This window comes from Rhizophagus irregularis, chromosome 4 (genome assembly GCF_026210795.1).
Source record: "Rhizophagus irregularis chromosome 4, complete sequence".
Lineage (NCBI taxonomy): Eukaryota > Fungi > Glomeromycota > Glomeromycetes > Glomerales > Glomeraceae > Rhizophagus > Rhizophagus irregularis.
In genome coordinates this window covers 2,361,047-2,384,376 of record NC_089432.1, presented here as the reverse complement: position 1 = coordinate 2,384,376, position 23,330 = coordinate 2,361,047, and the positions used below count along the sequence as shown (strand labels likewise).

At 39.6% G+C, this 23,330-nt stretch overlaps 5 protein-coding genes across 5 annotated transcripts; 4 read left to right on the top strand and 1 right to left on the bottom strand.

Moving 5' to 3' along the window:
- Positions 1-294: 294 nt before the first annotated feature.
- On the top strand, positions 295-2,148 carry OCT59_023860 (uncharacterized protein; the record flags this gene model as incomplete). Its single annotated transcript, XM_066135013.1, has 1 exon — positions 295-2,148. The coding sequence occupies one exon, from the start codon at positions 295-297 to the stop codon at positions 2,146-2,148; it is 1,854 nt and encodes a 617-aa protein (XP_065991084.1).
- A 93-nt stretch (positions 2,149-2,241) lies between these two features.
- OCT59_023859 (uncharacterized protein) lies at positions 2,242-2,736 on the top strand (the record flags this gene model as incomplete). The annotated part of the gene is made up of 1 exon (XM_066135012.1): positions 2,242-2,736. The coding sequence occupies one exon, from the start codon at positions 2,242-2,244 to the stop codon at positions 2,734-2,736; it is 495 nt and encodes a 164-aa protein (XP_065991083.1).
- Positions 2,737-2,818: 82 nt separating this feature from the next.
- On the top strand, positions 2,819-3,289 carry OCT59_023858 (uncharacterized protein; the record flags this gene model as incomplete). The annotated part of the gene is made up of 1 exon (XM_066135011.1): positions 2,819-3,289. One exon carries the CDS (start codon positions 2,819-2,821, stop codon positions 3,287-3,289), a length of 471 nt encoding a protein of 156 aa, XP_065991082.1.
- Positions 3,290-3,398: 109 nt separating this feature from the next.
- Positions 3,399-3,761, top strand: OCT59_023857 (uncharacterized protein; the record flags this gene model as incomplete). The annotated part of the gene is made up of 1 exon (XM_066135010.1): positions 3,399-3,761. The coding sequence occupies one exon, from the start codon at positions 3,399-3,401 to the stop codon at positions 3,759-3,761; it is 363 nt and encodes a 120-aa protein (XP_065991081.1).
- Positions 3,762-19,434: 15,673 nt separating this feature from the next.
- On the bottom strand, positions 19,435-19,950 carry OCT59_023856 (uncharacterized protein; the record flags this gene model as incomplete). Its single annotated transcript, XM_066135009.1, has 1 exon — positions 19,435-19,950. The coding sequence occupies one exon, from the start codon at positions 19,948-19,950 to the stop codon at positions 19,435-19,437; it is 516 nt and encodes a 171-aa protein (XP_065991080.1).
- Positions 19,951-23,330: the final 3,380 nt, after the last annotated feature.

The following is a 23,330-nucleotide window of genomic DNA, read 5'->3' as shown; positions in this document are numbered from 1 at the left end:
AATAAGAATATACAAGGAGAATCGTAATGCCGAGATTATTCCCACCCCCTCTGGTTATGAAACTATGAGGGCAGATAAGGGTAAAGCGCGAGAGATCCCCGAGGAACGTCCAAAAACTGATATGGAACGTGAATGGGAGGCCGCCAATGGAATCATCGATGACTGGGACGAAGAGGATACTGAGGGCGCTATCAACGACATATTGTAAGCGCTATTTGAGATTATTTCTTTTTTTTTTTCGTATATATATAGAAAGATATTATTTATAGTTGAAGACAAATCATATACATAAAAATGCAATACTCAAGAATTGCCCGCACTTTACCAACACGACCTGACATCAAGGAACTTCAGTATTCCGGTGCTCGCTTTTCCAGAGGAGCTATCGCCAGACTCGGTCAGACTCTCCAGACGCGATTTCCAGATAGAAAGTTCCAGATCCTACTTCCCTATGAAAACTGGAAACCCGGTGGATGGACATCAGGAAACCAACCAGCCAGCCTCTTTTCACTATTAGACCATTATGATGAAGCACAACTACCGGATGACGCAGACCCTGATTATTTTGAACGATTCATAATTTATGCAAGAGATAGTCCACCGGCCGCAGGAGGATGCAATGGGGAGCTAAATGATTGCCTGTATGAATGCCTAAAAAATATTTACGGCACATTCTCTAAAATGCCAAAGTCAATCGAAAAGCCCGAGTATATCAAAAAGGCATTAGGTCTCAATCGCGATGCTCCCATCCCAGTTTCATGCATGGACAAGGTTGAACAACTCGCAGGAAGTCTCGCAATTAATATTGTGGGGGACATTACCCGAATCTCTAAGAGTAAGTCCGATAGACGTGCGACTCTCATCCTATCAGAAGGCCATTACTCCCTCACGTTAAATCCTGGAAGACTCCACCCCAGTAAAATAGATAAAAAGCGTAATTTACCCATTGTATACCATGAAGATGGGACCAATAATGTAGTCACAATATACAACGGCAAAACAGTTAAGTCTTGCACAATTGCGCAGTTTCAAAAAACTAAGAATTCCAAAAGTTCTTTCATCCCCGTCGAGAAAAACCGTAAGACTGGAGTATATGAAACTCTTGAAGAAGCATATCAGAGAATCCACGAGGAGCGGAATTCCTTTCTACAGGAGACAAAGAAGTTCGGTTTAGGAATCGACTTATCATACCATAACTGGTCTTACAAAAGAACGGCTCTCTGGTTATTCGAACGATTAAGTGTAGGAATTCCAGCCAATGATCCTCTTGACCCGATAGAAGCGGAGTGGTTAAGTGATGCAATGATGGGAGGATTAATCTGGGCAGATAACGAGTGGAAGGGCTATGGAAGACAGTATGACGCAACAAGTTTATACCCGAGTATCCAACAATCAAACGTGAACTTTCCAATCAGACGGGGTAAATTCCAGACACTTAATGACTTTGTCGACCACAGGGGTTATGCCTTGTATGGATTATTCCGTGCCAAAATAAGTGGGAATAATATTCTCTTCCGACAGAATAAAAGGGGAATCTATACATTCATCGACTTACAACGAGCAAAAAAACTTGGTCTCAATATACAGTTAATACAGGATGGGAAGCCAAATGCATTGATATATGATAGAGAAGCGAGAATCCCTGGAACTGTAATATTCGGTGAGTATGTACACTTCCTCTTCAAAATTAAAAACCAGGGTGGCGTAGCTGGCCACGTGGCAAAGCGAGTCCTCAACACATTATGGGGAGCATTATGCCAGAGGAAGCGTAATTACAAGACACTCACCGCAGATCAAACAGACCCATTTACATTTCCAGAGGGCCATACACTTGACTCTATCATACCAGTAGGATCTGACCAGTGGCGATTCCAGTTTACAAACCCGGGTAATCCCTTCAAAGGTGAGTATCCCAGGATCGCCCCATTCTTATTAGCACGTGGTCGCAAAATCACATCTGAGGCAATTCAACCATACAAGGATAAAGTACGACGTATCCATACAGACGGATTTATTTTAGAAGAACAGCCAGATAGCCCCGCGCTTTTCACTTGTTCAGAGAATGCAGATACGACTCTAAAGACTTTCAAGTTTGAAACCGCGGGATACTGCCATGTGAAAAATGCGAACAAGGTTATCTGGACATGATTGCTAGGGACCGGTATGTATATTTTTTACTGACATATCGTGATGGCATAATTGAATAAACCTATGGGATATGTAATCTTACGAGATACCCAAATGCAAAACACTGACGGATTAGGTAGACAAGACGACGAAAGTTTCCACGCGTGGGCTAAGCGCATTCAGAATGCTGTGCAATATTATGAGACTTGTAGTAGAATAGGTTTTCATAGGCGGCTACCTTATCCAAGGTCTCGTCAAGCTGTATATGCTTATATTGTGCACATTAGGAGAATAGTATCACGACTACCAAATAGGTGGTACTGTACCTACTGTAAATCTTTTATTGATCGCGGATGGGGAGCTGACGCTTTCATGGATCAAGCGGTGCGACTACATTTATATAGTTGTCCAAAGCAATTTAATTTCGACTATTATACTCATCATGCTGAAATGATCCAGAATGCCTTTAGGAGATATATAGAAAGAAGGAACAATAAAGCGGCTAGGATAATCCAGAAAGTCGCTATCCCCTGGTTATATAGACCAGGCTCTCCATTGATGCAAAAGGCCGAGCGACGCTTCTACTGTCTTGCAGTATCCCAAGTGTAAACCCTGAGGTTCATATTTATTTTTTCTCATTCGAATGAACAGGTAACTGAAGATTTATATTTTTTACAAAGTACAAAGAATCATGTCAACATATACCGAATTCGCAAGCATTGTTAACAGCACTGACAGCACTAGTGAGGAGGTTATTTACGAGGCATCGCGCATTCAGCCTAATGTTGTCTCTGACGAAACTGTCCCCAAGATTATCCGCGCATTAAAAGATACTATAGTAGTCGCATTAGTATCTGGGTTTAGCAAAACCAGTTACCTCGTCCAGGACCACGTGAAGTATATCAAGCGAATCCAAACGGCAAATTCTCCTGTATCATATGTGAAGTTCGTGGCCAGAAAACTCTTCCCAGATAATGCGGCATATACTGCTAAAATAGCAAAAATCCGCGAATCATACAAGAATAAACAAGCTCTCCTAGATAAGCTTGAGGCCCTCTTCGAATTGTATTATAATGCGACTAAGGACTCATCAACCGGTCCCCCAAAGCGAGCTATTACTAAAAACGAGGCTGAGAAAACCTTAACAGAACTTCTTGCATAAGCGGCTCCTGTGGTCCTACGATCCCGTACGAATTTAGTCTATATTTTTTATCCATGTGTAATAGGCATACAGTAATTGAAGATAGCTATAGTATAAGTAACATAACATCATGTTGGACCGATTACCAGTAGAAATAGTCGAACGCATTGTCGCAAAGATCCCGGATACTGACCTTATTGCAGCGAGTAAGGTAGATAGAGTGTGGTGGCAGGAAGTTCGTCGAGAGGCATATAAGAGGTGGAAAAATTATGCCACTACGATCGGGGATGTGTACTGTGAAATCCGAGCTCTCGGAAAGCATTATATAAAGAGGGAAATTGACTGGATAACGTTTGAAGATGTAAACGACCTCTATAAAAGATGGATAAACCGCCTCACCGAGGATCAGCTTTATATTATGGAGAAAATGCTTAGGAATGGGATGGTCGTGGGACCCCCAAGAGAGGGAAACCATAGAGTATGCATTAAGTGAACAAAGATGGGGAGGCGATCCTTGGGGACTGGGAGTGGTATGAATGGACTCAACAGGAGTAAGCATTTTGTACTTGACTTTCGTAGGAATTACCCTGCAGAGTCATATTTTTTAGATCCGGCCGGCATTACCGCGTAATCCCGAATTACCGAAAAAGGAAATTTATGTTACACAAGGTTCCAAACGCATTTTTACCAAAATCGATTTTTTGTGGAACGGGTATCGCCCAAAAAGGAAATGATCTACGTACCGCATGAAATCACGTGACACTCTACACATTTGTTCAGGGTATCACGTGACATGAACTCCGTTCACATTTTCTGTAATATAATCCATAGTTTTTCCATGAATGCTTTTTAGGCCAATAATCCAATAACTTATTCATCAGGTATCCTCGTGTTTTGCGACAAGGACTGATGACCATGTAACCTCATCATCAGGCATCCTCGCATTTTTTTGACAAGGACTGAAAGAACTGATAAGATCTCTTACCGCTGATCTATTAACCAAAAATTTTCGGAAAGAAAATTTTATATCTTCGTACTAACAACTCTTATATTTTACCCAACTCATACCTTCTAACATGTCTAGAAACCTTGCTAGAAGAGGTGGCGGCAGCTATAACCCTAACAGTAATAAGGCTGCTCGTCAAGAAAAGAAAAATAATAAAAAACAACTCTCTGATAACTCTGGTTCCGATAGTGATAATAATTCCCAAAAACGTTCCCGTATACTTACAAAAGACTCTATGGATGAAGACTATGAAGATTTCGTTGCCGACGCGCCGGCTGACGGTGGTTTAGTTGGTTCAACTTCGACCGCTATTCCTCAACAAAATAATTCCCGCAGCACTGCCCAAGAAAATACTCAAGCTTCTACCCCGAAAAATTCTGCTGCGCCTATTGCGCCTGGCCAAGACGCGTCTTCTGGAGCTAACGCGTCTATTCATGCACCTCGAAACAAAGAAAATAACCCATCCCCTAACGCGTCCCCTAATATGGACGTTAATGATGGTACATCGCCCGATCAGGCTGTTGATCCCTCCCCTACCATTACCATTAATCGTCAAGATTTCCTGGCTGCGGCTGCGCCCAACTCCGCTCCCCAAACTCTTGAGAAACTTAAAACCAATAAGGCAATTATAGAAGCCGTTAACAACTTATTTTTAGAAACGTATGAATCATATACCGGTCGTGCACGTATGACTGGCTCAGGGGACGCTAAACGTCTTATCATACATTTTCATACTGCGGAAGCTCGTGACTTGTGTGTTGGTAGCACACATTCCGACTTTCCGGACCTTCAATTCCACCTGTACGATCCCAAACAGCTCCGATCCGATGAAGACCTCCGTGCAATTCAAGTAACAGATATCCCGTTCTTCATTACTAAACCGCAACTCCAATCCTATTTCAAGAAGTTTGGCAACCTCCTTACCATCCATCTTTACTCGAGGAAAGGTGCTAAGATGCAACAAGCCCGCATTGTCTATGATCATGCCGATGCCATTTCCCGTTTCACTACTCAATGGGCAGTTTACTGCTTTTCTACCTGCTTGCGTGTTACCCCGTGCCACTACTCCTTAGATCAAAAAGCCGCTCGTAGAGCGTTCGTGGCTGTTCTCTCTGGACTTCCCGCTAATACTAAAGATATTCATCTCGCTCCTCTGGTTAAAGAACATGGAGCAAAAGCAATTAACATTCCCCTTTCCCTGAATTCTTATAAACCTAAACCTTGGGCTTATGTCACCTTCAACTCGCAGGAAACAATGGATGCCGCTATGGAGCAAACTATTGGTTTTCAAGGTCGTACTCTTCGGTGGGGTTCATCCAATGATTCGAAAGCTCTTTGCCATCGTTGTGGTAAACTTGGTTGTGCTCCTACCTCTTGCCCGCTTAATCAACGCCGTGGTCGCTCACGTACACGTGACCCTGTGGCTGCTCTTAAAGAACGTTTCAATATTGGCCAAAAGCCCGTCCAACAAAGAACGCCGCGCAATAATTCACGTTCTCGTTCTCGATCTAAATCTCGGGATCGTTCTGCTTCTGCTCACCGTTCTAATTCCAATTCCAATAGTTCTAATACTAATGGTAATAACAATAATAATAACAAACCCCCCTCTTCTGGTTCACCTGCCCATGGACGCGCACCTTCGATTACCCGAAAAGGCAAAGATAGATCTGTTTCTTTTTCGTCCAATGCTCGTGCTCCGCTCTCTGATTCGAATTCTTCTAGTGCCCTTGAGGCCGCTCTTAACATTCTTAATGTTCTAAAGAACCTTCAACAAGATGTTGCTCGTGTGGAATCCCGCATTTCCTCCCTTGAACTAAACAACCAACGGCTTTCTGCTATAGAAGCTCATTTAGGCATTAGTCCTCCCTCTGTACCTATCATTAATTCTGAACCTGATCGAATGGAAGAAGATCCTCCCGAAATCACTGGCATTTTAATCCAACATCCCAATGCTCCCTCATCATCTTCTGGTTCTATGAAATCCCCTTCCCCTATATCTATTTCCAACAAGGCTCTGCACTCTGCTCCCGCTTCTACTTCTAACCCTTCCCCGCAAGACGAATTGAACTCAGTTATTCAAGATCAAAAAGCGATTAAAGATACTTTACAATCGCTCACTGGTTCCATTCAAGGTTTCATTGCTTCTCTTGGTGGTTCTCCCTCCGATCGAGCTTCAGCTCCTTCGCAATAACTGACTTCTCACCTTTTTTCCCCGTACTTTATTATCATTGTGCTCTAATGTCAGACAATTTTAATTATGATACATTTGTTCGAAACCCACCCAACCCCGTAGATACTTATATCTTTTCTGAACATGAATCTTTATTTACTACCCCAAATTCTTCCCCTATCCCTAATTCCTTTAATATTTCATCTTTTAATGTTAATGGTCTTCGCCATAATAGTCAAATTAAATTTGAACAAATCTCAAACTTTTTTAATCTTAAACATATTACCTTTGGTGGTATCGTTGATACCCATTTAACCCCTAAACGAATTCATTTCTTATCTAAACGCCTCCCTAATTATACTGTCTTTTCATCTGATATAGATAAAACCAAACAGGTCAATTCTACTGGTGGCGTTTCCCTTTTCATTGAAAAATCCCTTGCTTCCCATGTACAAGATTTTGTTTCACATTCCTCACGAATTTTATCTGTTGACCTTTATTTTAAAGGCAACGTTAAATTTCGTATTTTTGTGATCTATATTCCCCCTATTTCTGATTCTAAATTACGATCAGAAACTATTGATCTTCTTTTACAACTTTTGGTGCAAACTAAACAACAAAATTTTTATCATGCCATTTGTGGTGATTTTAATATGCACCTAGATACCTATTACCCTATTTATTTTAATCGCCCTGCTACCGCTTCGCAACGATCATATCGTTTGCTACATCATCTTTTATCTCATGGCTATGAAGAAACTATTCCTGTTAACGCTTCTGACTCCTTAGGCACCTTTCACCGTGATGACCAAGTTACTCGTATAGATTATGTTTGGTCTTGCCCAATGCTAAAAGGCTTCGCTCTCACTTCTTATATCTTTGACGCCCAAGACACCTGCTCTTCGGACCACAATCCTATCATCACGTATTTTGATGATTCACTCTTGGTTGCGTCTATCAAGGTTGCTCGTGCTAAACAACTTCAACGACAGACTCGTCGCATTTTTAAATTTGATTCCGTTACTACTCAGCAATGGGAATCCTTTTCTACTTGTACTGACTCCTTATGCAACGTTTCTCCTTCCACCTTTTCAACATGGCACATCAATCAACAATGTGAATATTTACATTCCCGTATCGTGAAAGCTGCTAATGCCTCTCTTCCGTCTGTCACGGTTGGCAACCAATTTACACCTACGATGCCTAAGGATTTGGAAGCTTTAACTCAACATTATCGTTTCCTCAGCCGTCTTCTGCATTCGATACGTTTATTGCGAAAATATCCTTCCACATATTATAATAGATATGAACGTACTTGGTCCGCTCATTTCATTCGACTTCAAAAGATTCTTCATCTTTATAAGAAGGTTATTCCTTCTCCCCCTATTTTACCTACTTCTTTATCCACATGTAGGCAAGACGATTTTAAATGTTTATTGGAATCTTTAAAGTCTATCTCCAATACCCTCCATGGTTTCCTTCTTCTCAAAGAAAAAGACTTTCAAGACTCTTCCATTCGTGCCAAATTGGACGATCGGGATAACAATTTTGAAACTGATATTTCTTCCTTTATTAATTCTGCTCTTTCAAGAACTCGACGCTGTATCACTTTGGATCGTGTCTTTATTGATTACCCTACGCATCCCAAACTTTTAACGGACCCACTCGACATTGATAACGCTGTTATCAACCATTTCCAAAATTCCGTACCTATCAAATCGACTCCTCCTATTAACATTTCTGCTTTACCGGAAAGATGGTCTTCCGCTTATCGCCCTATGGACGATGTGGATTCCTCCATTTATAATTCTTTATTGGATCCTCCTACTCTGGACGAATGGTTGTCTACGGTCTCTTCTATGCCTAATGACAAAGCTCCTGGTCCCTCTATGATCACTTATGAGATGCTTAAGCATCTGGGCCCTAACACTTCCGCTTTGATCTTAATCCTGGTCCAATCATGTCTTCGTACTGCAGATATTCCTGATTTATGGCGTCAAGCTATGGTTTTCCCTATCCCTAAACCTCACGAATGGAAATGTCAACTCAAGAACACAAGACCTATTACTTTACTTGAAGTAATTAGGAAATCTTTGGTTAAACTTTTTTACAATCGTCTCGCTTCCATTTTGGCTTCAAATGAAGTGCTCAGAGGAGGAAACTTCGCTGGTCTGCCTGGTGGTTCTTGTCGCGACCCTATTGTCGTTCTTGAATCTATTATCCATGATGCTCATGTCAACAAATCGCCGCTTTGGATCCTTTCGCAAGATATTTCGAAGGCTTTCGACTCGGTTGATCTCAAGATGTTGCATTTCGCTCTTGAACGCATTAAACTTCCTGCTTCTGCTACAACATTTATTTTATCCCTTTTCATGAATCGCTCCAATCGCGTTTTTACTGCTCATGGAACTACTCCTTCTTACCGTGTTCGAATTGGTATAGATCAAGGCGAAGTTATCTCTCCCTTACTTTGGGTTATATATATAGACCCTTTGTTAACTGTTCTTAAGAATGAAATGATGGATCCGTATACGCTTCATGCTTCTTTATTATCTAATCCCTTGGCTATGACAAATTCTGATGGATTACGTATCAATAACTTGGTCTTTATGGATGATTCCACTTTAATTTCATCATCCAAATCCGGAATGGAATCGATGCTCTCTATTACGGAAGAATTTTATCAAATTAATAATACTTCCGCTAATCACAACAAATATGTTTTAATTACTAATTCGTTGCCTTCCACTTCAGTTTCTTCACCTTCTCCTGTCGTGTTTGACTTACATTTATCTGGATTGAACAAAGTTCCTTCCATTTCTATTGTGCCCATCTCCATGAATAGCTCTTTCCGCTTCCTGGGCGTCTGGTTCAATGTCGCTGGTTCTCGCGATTTTGTTAAAAAGCAAGTTGCTAGAGAATGCAACTCTTTCGCTGCTACCGTTCGTCCTGCCAAATTATCTGCTAAACAAGTAGTCTATTTGCACAACACCGTCCTTATCCCAAAATTGGAATATCGCATGCAAGTCACTCACCTCTCCGAATCTGAATGTGCCTCGGCAACCAGTAGTATTCGTTCCATGGTTAAACATAAGGCCAATTTTTCACGTGTACTCCCAGATTCTATTTTGTTTTTATCTCAAGGCTTGGGATTGATTAATTTATTTTTTCACCAATCACAAACACATTTAACTAATTTATTTTTATTAGCTAATTCTTCTTCTTCTTTTATGAAAAATTTATTTTTCTATAGATTACGTTTAATTCAATTTTCTTTTTTGATTCCTATTTCTCCGTTGTTAGTTAAAGATTGGACTATATGGTCTAAACTTTTTGCTTTTAAGCAGGATTATATCGCTTGCACTATTGCTCTCCTGACTGCCACTCCTTTCAAGTTGTCATGTTCTCCACTTTCAACTTTGCCTAACCTTACTGTATCCGATGGTCATACGCCTTTATTTGAAATAATGACCCCAAAGATTTTTATCTCTTATTTCCGACGTCTAAGAAGTCTGCAACTCTATTACCTATCTCAATTTATCACGCCTCAAGGAACCCATATGATCACTTGGAATGTTTATCTTTCCAGCTTATCAAGTAGGAAAGGTCATCGAGTCCTCCCGCATAAGTGGTTCAATGACATTCATCAAAATGTCACCGTTCCAAATTCCAATTCTCTACTCTTGGATCAATTCTCTTCCGAAGCCGTTCCTTCAGGCGTTGATTTGGTTCCTGCCTTTGGTTCCTCTAGAAAATCCATGAAATGGATCGTGTCTTTGGACGAAGATGGTTCCCCTTTATTTGGAAAACAGCTCAGCAAACAACAATATTCTTGCAAGATTGTCCATTGGACTTCTGATTGTGTGACTCGACCTAATGATGTTATCACGCTCACTCCTTGTCCTGGTTGTTCTAAACATATACCGGTTACCCATACTAAAAGTAATCCTACAGATGTTACCCCTTTATGTATCATCCCAAAACTTTCTCCTCTTAGATCTTTAATTCTCCCGACAACGCAGGAGCGTATTAGACATGATACCACTACTATTACTTCTCCTTTCACTTGGGTGGACCTTGATGAAACTGTAAGATCATATTATGGTCGTTTGGACACTCAACCTAATTTTTCACAAGTAGAGATGGTTACTCTCCCTACTCCTTCTCTTTCTTCCTCTTTGGGCTCGGCTGCTTCTCTTGCTTTTGCTGCCTCACCGTTAGCGACTCCTCCTAATAACCATTATTGTTTTTATACTGATGGTTCTTTAATTAACCTTGGCACTCCTGAGGTTTCTATGGGTTGGTCTTGGGTTCAAGTCCTCGATGGCGCTGGTTTTTTCCAATCTATCGCTGCTTACGCTCATGGAATTATTCATAACTGGCCTTCCTCTACAAGAGCTGAAATTGCCGCTATACATGCTGCTCTTACAGTCACTCCTCCCTTCTCAACGGTCACTATTTATACTGACTCTCAATCTGCCATAGATGGTCTTCGTCTATGTGCTACCTTTTCTTATTCCAATAGTAGGCTCTATTACAAGACCACCAATTTTGAACTTTGGGCTATTATTGAAAGTCTCATTTTCTCTAAATCTTTATCTGTCACGGCTGTTAAAGTGAAAGGTCACTCTGGTAATTTCTACAATGACTACGCGGACTCATTGGCCAATTCTGCGCATACTTCCTCTTCAGCAGTTCTTCTTTCTGATTTGGATCAAGTATCTCCTCACGATTTCTTATTAAAATATGATGATATTTTATGTGAATCCAACCCACGACGCCTATTCAAGCAATATTCGCAAATGCTGTGGATGCATAGACTAACGCGTTTATCACGTTTTAATTTCACCATTGATTTATCTTTTACTTCAGATTTCGTGATTGATTGGGATCTTACCTGGTTTTCGCTCAATTCTGAACCTCAACATGATGCCTCTTTTACTCGAGCTCATGCTTCCTCTCATCGCACCTTCAAATTCAAACTCTTTTTGGAAGATTTGCCTACTTTGGAACATCTTAAAAGAATTCGCCCGGACTTGTATATCGACATTTTATCATGTCGTTCATGTCTCGACTCCAAGGAAGATTTCATGCACCTTTTTATGTGCAAATGTAGACGAATTGCTATGGAACAGATTCTCCTCTCCTACCAACATCATTTTATCAACAAACTTCAAGAAGCTGGTGATCTCGTTAAGAAAGATCCCTCTTTACTTATTAACAAATTTAAATCTCTTCCTTGTTGGTCCTTTTCTTCTTCAAATTGGACTTCATATAGCCTTGTCCGTGGCTGCCTTCCGAAATCCTTTGTTGAAATTTTTGAAGAACTTTCTATCCCACGTAATTCTGCGATGAAGGTTATCTCTGCCATCCACAATCACTTTATCCAAAAGATCAGAAAACGAATTTGGCTACCGCGTTCCTATGACAAATCTAAATAGGAAAATGCGATGAACATCACTCAAAAACTTAAACTTTCTCGGCCTTCAAATTTGCCAAAGTCTACGTACTTACCTTTCTCAACTTTACCTCCTCCGACCCTTTCCGACGCCGCACGTGACTCCGACGTTGATTATTTAAAGAACTCGATGAAATATGGTTTGCCTTGGTTTAATCACTATTCGGGTTTTATGGGTCGTCTAACGGTGCAACTTACTAACAGCTTTAGCAGGGTGGTGTGTCGATTTTAATAATGGGCGCATTGTTCGTTAGTTTGCTTGCATAGTTGCTTCTTCTTAGGTTGGAATATATCTAGGCGGGGGATCAGGATAGTTTTAGTGTTATGCGATTTTTTCCTTTTTGAATTAATTTTATAGCTTTATTACTGTTTTGGAGACTATATAGTTTTGTTTTTAGTTAATTTTATTTTTCTTTTTTGTACTTTGAAAATTTTATTTTATTTTTTTGTAAGTTCGTTAAATAATTTTAATAAAGATAAAGGCTACTATGCCATATTTGCCTTGACAAGGACTGATGACGATGTCACTTGGTTATTGTAAATTGAAGATAACAATTAGGTATGTAGACACGTACAGAAAAAAGACATGTCATACCCTTATATAACTAATCCTATAACCGGACGTCCAATCCGTGTTGGTGGAGATACCTTTAATCGAATAGTTATGGAATCCCATGATTATATCGATGGAAGGCTTGTCCGTAGACAAACCGTACCGCCTCCACCCCAGGAACAACCTGTATATTTAAATACAGATACAGGACGCTATATTCAACACGGTACTAGAACGTATCATAGACTGGTTGAGAGTGACTACGAGGTAGTTGAGGACTACTACCTTGTTCATTCTGAAGAGGAGGAGCTTATAGATGAAATCATCAATGAAACACGCTATAATGAGGAAAATCTTGATGGCCAGCGGTTAACTTTCAATAATATACAACAAATCAGAGCCGCTATTCAAGCTGACCAAGATGAATATGATGATTTTATCTTACAGCAGAATACGACTAACGGGACACCTTCCTCCGGTCCTTCCGGTCATCCACGAACTTTGGAGGACCATGCCCCGAGACTTGCAGAGCTTAATATTGAGTTGTGTAGGGAATGTCTCATGCCTGTAAGCCCAAGTGACTTAACGGACAAGTTGTGCAAGGACTGCGCTTCCTAATGGTGAGTCCTCCGGTCCTCTGGTCTTCCGGTCTTTCCAACGGTTGATCCCTTAATGCCAGTTATTTTTTTTTTATACAAATGACAGGTATTTAAAGATAACAATATATAAAAAAGATTGTGAAGGATACTAAGCGAGCGAATAATCAAAGAAAGATAGCCATGTCAACATCAATCGTAATAAACCAGTGTCAGAACTGTGGAGTATTCTCTGCAAAAGCGGCATATAGAGGATTATCCAGCGTGTTGTATAGACAGATTATAAAGAAGATTGGTGACGAGAGTGAACCTTTACAAGCCTTGGGACTTGCCAGGGATAAGTTGGTCCAGATTATCCGTCGGGCAAGTAATGCGGATTTTACGCAATTATTCACACAAAGACTAGATATGAAAATTATGGACGGAGATTCATACGAGGATACTAGGAAGTGGCTTCTTGAACAGCTTATAGCCATTGGATGTGACAGTGGGGAAATTGCCTTATATCAGTTCTTACGGAATACATATCCGGATGGTATTGATGAACCCTTTACTACATTCTATGAGAACTATGTAAATCATGTAAGAAATCCGATGACTAAGAACTTTGCTTCTCGAGCCTTAGGAGCTATTGGATTAAAAGCTAGGATGCTACGGATTGACTTCGAAGGACGTAAAAAAAGTGCCATGATTCTTAGGGCTTCTGCGGAAAAACTTCGCGAGATGGGTTGCTAAAGCAACCAGATTCTTACAAAATACTATTGATCCCTACTCGTAATGCTCGACGGTCCATATGACCCTTAGAAAAGATCTGTAAAAGGACCCCGATGCCTTCTATTAATTTTTTATTATCCAAAGGGTGACTAGACTTCAGGACTTCATATCGGGAGAATAACTCCTTTACGGTCTCAGGTTTTGGAATTTCAGTCTTCGTGGTCCTATCCCGTACTTTCGCTAAGAAGTTTTGGAAGTCTGATCCCAGGGTTTTACCAGATAGTCCGTAGGCTTCCCGAAAGACGTACTTAATCCAGGTATCTGCGTTCTTAGCTATAACACCAGATACGAGAAGGTGTTTTCTCTCTTTAGGCGATGGATATTCCCGAGCAAACTCGATTAGCTGGGAGGACTTTTTTGCTTCAGCTACGGCTTTCTGGCCATAGGAACTAAACTTTGATCGAACTGGGTTCAAACTCGGATTGAACTTTGATCGAACTGGGTTCAAACTCGGATCGAACGGGGATTGAACTGAGATCGAACTAGGATCGAACTGAGATTGATCGGTGATCGAACTGAGACTAGTATCCCATCTAACCCGAATAGATAACGGATCGCTCTTGGATCTTCTAAGATCAAATACTATAAATTCGCGTTGTAGAGTAAGGTCATCGATTACTGGAGCTAGTGACTCCGATTCTTCTGTATACTGGCGGATGATCCTCTTAGTATCGGTCAAACTTCCGTGACCTCCATGTAGGGAAATATAATTCACATTTTCACGAATAGCCTTGGGAATGGTAAAGAATCTTTGGGCCACATAGATACACGAGATATTTTTGTGACGCCCGTGTGTAAAAAATCCAGTGATGAGATCCTGGGTTTTTTTAGGCGCATCCATCAAATCCTCGAAGATTACCACAGTAGCCTGGGTGGAGTTGAAGTCCTTAACATTTGGAATCTCACTATGGGATACTGCGGTAAACGGAATTTCTTCTTCTTTGAAAAAATCACGTACGACTGCCCACTTCGGTTCATCGAGGTATCTGCCAACTAGAATTACCGCATCACATAATATGTACCTTTCGCCATCCTCCTTTGCCTTCTTGTCTCCCATTAACAAATTAATAATCATAGTTGTCTTACCCGAGTCAGAACTTCCTGCTACGGCAAGACGGAAAGGCCATGATGGGGCAAACTCATTACCCTGTCTCGAGTCGGTCGTGTACTCGTCCAAATTGTATACATAAAGATCCATTTGAATTTTATTCTATCTTAGTTTAAATACGATGTCGACACCAATTGCAATTTATACTCCTTCAGAGCCTACTGGACCGCCTCCTAGGGATTTGCGTGATATGAATAATATACCATTAGTTGCGGTAATTAAGGATCTAACAGATTTTTTAACTGTCAGTGATCGCATGGTTGTTAATCGAGATGTACAAAATGCAAACCATCGTCTTAAACATGCTCTTAATTTATTAATTCATCGCTGTAGAGAAACATACGAAGAACGCGATATATTAAAAGCGGAACGCGATCGATCTCGAAAAGAACGTGATGAATTACAAGATGAACTCGAGGTTCAAACGGGTTTGTTAGGTCTTACACAAGATGAGCTAAATAACGTACAAGATACTATTACTAGTTTAGAAGCTAATTTGGCTGAATTGGAACGTGAGTTTGGTGGTATGCGGACGACTAATCGTCGTCTTCAGCAGCAATATAATCTTATGAGAGGAGAACGTAATAGAGCTATAGGTGAACGTAATAGAGCTATAGGCGAGCGTGATGTGGCACGAAATCGGCTTGTATATGCCAATAATCGGGTTCTTTTTGGAATTCGGACATTGGGACGTCTTAGGAATCGACTTTTCCAACAAATAGCCGCTCTGCGTATCCAAGTACAATGGTTTCGGATCAGACAATTGAACCTTCCTCCACCTCCTCTCAACCATCCACAAAATACGATATGGCTGCCGTTGGTATAGCTGCCCCCATATTTCATGGTCGGGAAGATGAAGATCTTAATCTTTTTATTGATAACTTTTTAGGGTATATTAATACCGTTGGTATTGATCCATTGGACGATGCCGGTGCGCCTCCTGGTCGGGTGCGAGTGATGGGGTTCTTCGTAGCTGTATGAGAGATGAAGCGGCGAGGTGGTTTGATGCAGAACTTACTGGAAAAAATTGGGAACTCTCGAATATTCGGTTAGTGGCTGCTGCAAATGGTGGAGCCGGTGCTACTCGCCGAGCGTTCAGAGCTTTAGCTGTTCCTGAGGTTGCTAATGGATTACATGTTGGTACTTACTTACCCGGGTCTGATGCTGATGTATATTCAAGGGTTGCAGGTAATGCGGCGGTAACCGTTGGAGATGCATTTTTCCCATCACGCGCTGATATCGTTAGAACGAATTTTAAAGTTGAAGAGCAGTGGAGGCGTGCGGGCGGACGTCCTACTCATCAACCCGTTAATGGGTTGGGAAATCATGGAGGTCCATTTAATGCTGCTGTCCAGAATCAACCAATAGTCTTACAGGGGATTCTCCTGGATCAAGCATTTATGCATATGCGTACAAATTTTCCAACCGTCGTGGAAGAAAGACTTCAGATACGATTTAGTAATCTTTACCAGGAACAAGGTGAACCTGTTCGATCTTACTATAAGCGAGTTGAGAGGGCTGGGGATATTGTAGGATATAATCGAATTATGGTTACTGACCAGTTCTATAGAGGACTTTTGCCGGAAAACGTTATTGAAGCTTCCAGAATCGGGGCGGCGCCTCTTAATATATTAATCGATAGATTGAGTGATCTTGAGCGACGAAAGGGTGAAATGTTCTATGGATTACAAAGGCGCCAGGGTATTGAAAAGGCTAAAAAAGAGGAATTGGCTGGCTATACTCATCCCGTGACTCCACACGAAGGTGCTGTAATACAAAGGTCGACAGACGTTATTACTCAAGAACGATTACAAGAATTGCTCAAGGCGCAGGCCGAGGAACTTACCAAGAATTTCCAGGCACAATTTAAACAATTACAAGCATCTAAGCCAGTTCGTAAACCACCGGTCTATAGACAACAGATTAAACCTGTTCGGCCAAAGCCACGGCCACGCGTTGTTCAGGATCATCAGGATCCTGATTGGGATGATGGTTATGTAGATCATGATTTTGGTGATGACCCTGGTGACCCTGATGCTCCTGAGTGGACTAGTGAGGATGATCAACATGTTATTGATCTTATTATGGGATATGAGACGTCTAAAAGATTTCCAAAGAGACTTCAGAAGGCTAAAGATAGACGCGATGATCTGGAATTAGCCCGAGCAATGAGAAACCTCGATCTTAATGATGATGCTATGGATATTGATACTAATACCGCGAGTTTTGATGACTTGAAAATTGTTCCCGATGAGGAAGGTGGTTTTCGGATTTGTGCAGTTCGAAGTACAAAAAAAAAGTAAACTCGGATAAGGGTGTAAGTATCTCGAAACTTCTTAAATCTGTTCCAAAAAAATCAGTTAAAATGACTCCTATTAAGATTCCTGTGAAGGTTACTAGTAGTAAGCCCACACTTATAAAAGCCGTCACCAAAAATGATTCATTAAGTTTATTAAGGTCTGCAGATTTTAGAAAATTACTCCGCGAGATTCTTCGGGAAGAATTAAAGTCTGCTCGTAAAAGTACGGAGATTCCGGAAGACCTAGTTGAGGAAAAACAAGAAGAGGATATCAGGGAAGATGACCCGATGGATATTGACATAGCTCGTTTGGAGAATACTAAAGATCTTTTAGCGCTGGATGGGAAGGTCAATGGGATAGCAATTCAGTGTTTAGCAGACACTTGTGCTAACGCGTCTTTTATTCAGAGGGAAGCCGCTGAAGAATTAGGGTTGGATATCGACAAGAGTATTACACATAACATATCTGGCGCTCCGGGTTCTGGTAGGACATTCGGCATGGTAAAAGGTGTGTCAATCAAACTAACCCCTGATTGTGTAATCACTGAGAATCTCGCGGTTTTAAGCGATTACAAGCATAGGGAGATTGGATTGAGCCGGACGTGTCTGAAACGTTACAATTATGATGTCCATGAATCACGTGAACATATCGCCCTTACTTGTAATGAGAAGAATGTTTTTATCCCGATAGTTTCTGATGTGAATCGAGGAGACAAAAAATAGGGAATATTTATTTTTTATTCCCAAAATTTGCGGATTAAGGCAGGGACATCCTCCTCCAACCGGTCAGCGGGTTCCCAAGTGGCTTCGGTATCTGGGTATCGTTCCCACTTGACTAGATACTGGTCTTGACCCTTCCTGATGCGATGCCGGAGTATCCGCTCAGGTACAAATCTTTCGGGTTGCCCTCTTATCACGGAGTCAGGTGGGGGATGTTCATTTTCTGGAACAATCTGCAACTCTTTTCGGGTGTACGCACATCTGGATACACCTAGACGCCCGTGTGGTCCATCAAGAAGATACGTAGGAGGCTGTTCGGGTGAGAGGATCATTTTTTTGATGACACGGATATTGGGATTCCATCTTATGTCACCTGTACGAAATTTTCCATGGAGTTTATTCCCGAGTACTGAAATAGGTTCGTCTAACTTGACTCGGACATGTGTTCCTTCAGAGAGAAGTTCTGTCTTTTTTGACACTTTGGGTGACCCTGTCGGAATGTCTGGGGGATTTCTCTGCCAGATTTCATCTATTTTATTAACTACATCACGGAAATCTTCTGACCATTCCACGGATGTCACCCCGGTCTTCAACTCCTGTGCCACCATTCGTTTTAGGAGAGGTTCCTGGATTGCTTGGATGGCTCGTTCAGCGTATGATTGCTGTTTGTGTCTTCCTGGTTCGCCGAACCTCATCATTACCCCTAGGCTGTTCAGGAAAAAATCACGTACCTGGTCGTTAGTGAATTCTGATCCGGAATCTGTCTCCAGTCTGTGTGTTGGTGGCTTAATACGATTTCTTCTGTAGATTTTGACAAACCCGTTTAGAACCCTATTTGCAGTTTTATCCTTTAGGGGTTCTGCATCGACTTGTTTACCCGCGACTTCCACCACTACGAGGAAATAGTGGAATCCTTTGGGGTCGACTGGCATCTCTGCAAGATCTGCCTGATGTGTTGCATTTGGTTTCCATACAACTACTTGTGGACGCTCTGATGACTTCTCCTTTAGGGCTTTTTATATAGGTTGTAGTGCTCCTCACCTTTTAGAATTCGTGCCGGTACTCCGGAGAGATTGTAGTATTTGTAATAATTCTCTAAATGCGACATATTACGACAAATTAAAGGAAAGATTTCGGACTTCAAATCTTAAGATGACACGATTTTACTGCCTAAAGTGTAAGAAGGAAACCGAGACTGCTAGTGAAATACAAGATATGACCACAAATGGCCGCTATCGTTTACATGGTGACTGTGTAGTTTGTGGGATGCATAAGAATACTTTTACTGGGATAGACTGGGTTATCAAAAAGAAAACCAAGGAGAAGAAAAAAGAAACCGCGGCTAAAAGACATCAGACGGCGTATAATAGGCAATGCAAAAAACTTGGGCAAAAAATTTTAGAGTCTGATGACGCGTGTAAACAGTGTATTGATAAATGCCTTAAGGAAGCAAAAAAGAGAAAGACAGATTAGTACCGCCTTCTAAAAGTATTCCTCATCATCCGAGTCATCGAGAGATACCTCTCCATCATCTGATTCATCGTCCGAGTCATCAAGAGTGCGGCCTTCCTTAAGCAATTGGATGTTGTACGTTATTTGAGTCCATTTCTCCCAGTCGGACTCTTGCGTTATAAAGCCACATCTGAGAAGAGCTCTTTCTACTGCCACCATTCCTGCGAACCTAGTGTATTTTTTCTGATCGGCTTCATTGAAATTGCCAATGGCCTCCCTGTAGTAGTCTACTGCCTGTTTGTATACCTCCTCAGCTTCTTTATATCGCTTCCACAACTCGGCTTTACAACCGTTGTACCAGAGTCTGTTTATCTTGAGATGTTTTCCGAATTCTTTGATCGGAAGGTTTCTGACCATCTCTCTTACTATGTCCGGGTCGTTGAAGGGCGAAGCCTGCATTTGGATCCATTTACGGATTCCATAGATGTCTACAAGATCGAGACCAAGATCTTCGGCAAGAGAAGTGGCGGCGTGTAAGTTTATCATTGTATGTTACTTATAGTTACCTAATCTTCAATTGCCGAATATATTTTTTCCAAAGATCCGCGCTTCTACCCGGTTATCTCTCTGTGGCTTTACAGACCTTCTAGGGGCTATTAACCTACCTGTTTACTCGGTTTGCTATCTCACTGCTTCCGACAGATGAATAGACTGAATCCTGATCATATGACAGATCTATGACAGAATGACAGATCTGGGGGGGTAAAATCAAAACTTTTTTCTGGGAGTATCCTCTCCCGATTTTTCTGAAACATCTGTCATATCCGTCATATCTGTCATACCCCTCTGATTCTATCGTATTTTCCTCTCTTTTCCCTTATTTCATTCTTTTTTAGTATATTATTATATGACAGATGTTAATGACAGATGGTGACAGATATAGGGGATTCCCTACCCCACGGAGGGGGGATGTAGGTACTGCGAGGCCGCGGCCGAGGTGGGTTGAGCTATAATAATCTCTTTATATTGTAATATCTATGCCCGTGATAAATCACGTTGCCACCATAAGTATTAACAAAATAACTCTTTATTAATAATATAAATAAATACAATAATATGCTTGGTTTAATGCTGTTAAATGATAAATAAGTTAATTATATTAACTTTTCAAAGTGCGATAATTTCCCCATATTAGTAACCTTTAATTCCATTAATTTACTTAATGTGGCAATTTTTCATCATAAGAAAAATGCTAAAAGATTCGTTTTATTATTATTATCAATATTAAGGTAAATTTATAATACTTAACCATTTTTATTTCTTAGAGTTCGAAATCCTTCCTCTTTTTCAGGAAGCCAAAATATTACGTTTATTTAAAAGAAATTACACTTGTTTATGATTCGCCAATTTCTTAATTCACCTTTCTGGATTCAGATTTTCAAAGTGATCCCATTACTTTAAAAGTGTTTCCATTGTTTTTAAAGTATTTCCACAAAATATTTATGATTTCCTATTTTTCATAGGATCATCATTAACTCCTTAATTATGATTTGTAATACCTTTTATGTAATGATCTACTTAATCCTATACCTTTCGGATCAATACTTATCCTTAAATCAAATGATCAATAGTTGAATGTCTTCTCAGTCCAATTATTATCTCTAATTTTGTAACCAATAGTTTAATGTCATTTCGGACCAATTATAAATACAACTAAAAATAAATTAAAATTTTATATACTAAGATTAAATATAATACTGCGCCCACAATTAATAAATTTACTATGTATATTATGGCATTACAACTATCCCCCGCATGAAAATTTAATGCCCACATTAAATTTATTTTAAGAATCAAACTCGTGTCTCAAAGTGGTAGATGCGAATTATACCACTAAACCAAGCATGTATCATTACTTGACTTAGCTGCGTCCTGTGGCTGTTTCTGTGGTTTGTCATGTGTTCTTTAAATTTCACAGTTTTCTTGTACCAGATTTCACTTAGGTCTTTCTTTGGAAATTTTCATTAATTTTTCCTATTTTTCTCAGAATTGTTTTAAATCATATGATCTCAATTCATGTGATTTTAAAATCATTTGATGGTATTTATCATCTACTCATGGGTGTATGTTATGTCTTCAATAATTCCCCATTTACAGGTGTTTTCTTGATTACACCTTTAATGTTTTTAATTTTGTAAGCTCCATTTGGTAATATTTCATGGATGTAAAATGGTCCCAACCATTTTGATTCTAATTTTCCAGATAATTGTTGAGCTTTGGCTTTATCATAAAGTAATATCTTATCTCCAATTCCAAAGATATGTTCTTTAGTTATTTTTCTGTCATGATATTCTTTTTGTTTTATTTGAGATTTTAATATTTGTTCTTTAGCTTCATGTCAGATTTTTGGTAGTTCTTCTAATAATCCAACTATTCTATCACTTAGGTTGATTTCTTTGATATCTTCATCCATTATTGTCCATACATTCCTTCCATATGTTAAATAAAATGGTCAAATTCTTGTTGAACTATGCTTTTTATTTCTATAAGCAAATAGTATATATGGGTACTATCTTTTGATCCCAATCATCTTTGGTTGATAATTTTGCTAATGTTTGACCTAATGTTCAGTTGAATCTTTCAACAAATCCATTTGTCTCTGGATGATAACTTGTGAAAAAATTCCATTTAATTTTAAATTTTTCCATTAATTCCTTAATCATTTCATTGTTAAAATGACTCCCCCTATCACTCAATATCTTCATTAGACATCCATGTCTACAGATAATGTCTTCATAAATAAATTTTGATACTTCCTTAGCAGTTGCTTCTTTTACTGCCTTAGCTTCTGGCCATTTTGTAAAGTAATCCATTGCTACTATAATATATTTATTACCATTTGTTGTCGTGTTCAATGGTCCAACGAAGTCAATCCCAATTTGATACCATGGTTCTACTACTTTAATTGGGTGTAATTCATTTTTCCCTTGTGGTTTTCCTCTTCTTTGACATTCGTCACATGTCCTTACATATCTTTCGACGTCATTTAACATATTTTTCCAATAATATTTATTTTTTAAATTATCATAAGTACTTTTAATTCCCATATGTGCTGATAATTCATGACTGTGAGCCAAATATAATGCTCCCATCTTTTCAAAGTTTTCTATTATTCTGACATTTTCACCATTCTTCTTAATGTACTTTTTACCATCAATTACTTTGGTATTTTCTTTGATTTCGACACTTTTAATTTCTATCGATGATTTATTACCGTTTAACTCTATTATTTTATTATACACTTTTTCCCAATCAGTATCATTATTTGATATCTTAATATTAGCATATTTTTCTCCTTCGTAAAATATCCTGACATTCTTTAAATGATTTCACCATCTCCATATATCTTTCTTCATTTAATAATGGGTATGATGTTTTGTGTCCTTGATCCTTTTTTGAGTATTCTCTACCTCTGTAATTCTCCCAACATTTGTCATTTTCTAGAAATATCACTATTGATCCATCAATTATCCTTTTGTTTCTGAATATCTCCTTTTCTAGTAAGTGATTCTCATATTTTGATATATATCCTCTATCAAATGATGGTGTTTGTTGATAAAAGTATTCACTATAGGGACTTTTATCTAATATTAACCAATCCTCATTTTCATGTTCTTCCATTCTCCTGTTGATTTGTTCAACCACTTCCTTCCTAAATTCCCATTCTATACCCTTTTTTGGTATTTTATATTTATCATTATCTTCCCTTCTCCTTTTAAAGGTATTAAATCTTACACTTTGTCCTGCTTTTTCAAATTCTTTTATGAGTTTATTTACGATAAATGTTTCTCCTGTACCATTGACTCCACATATAATTATTATTTTAGGTCCCATTTTTACATAGCTCTGATAGTTTTAATCGATTT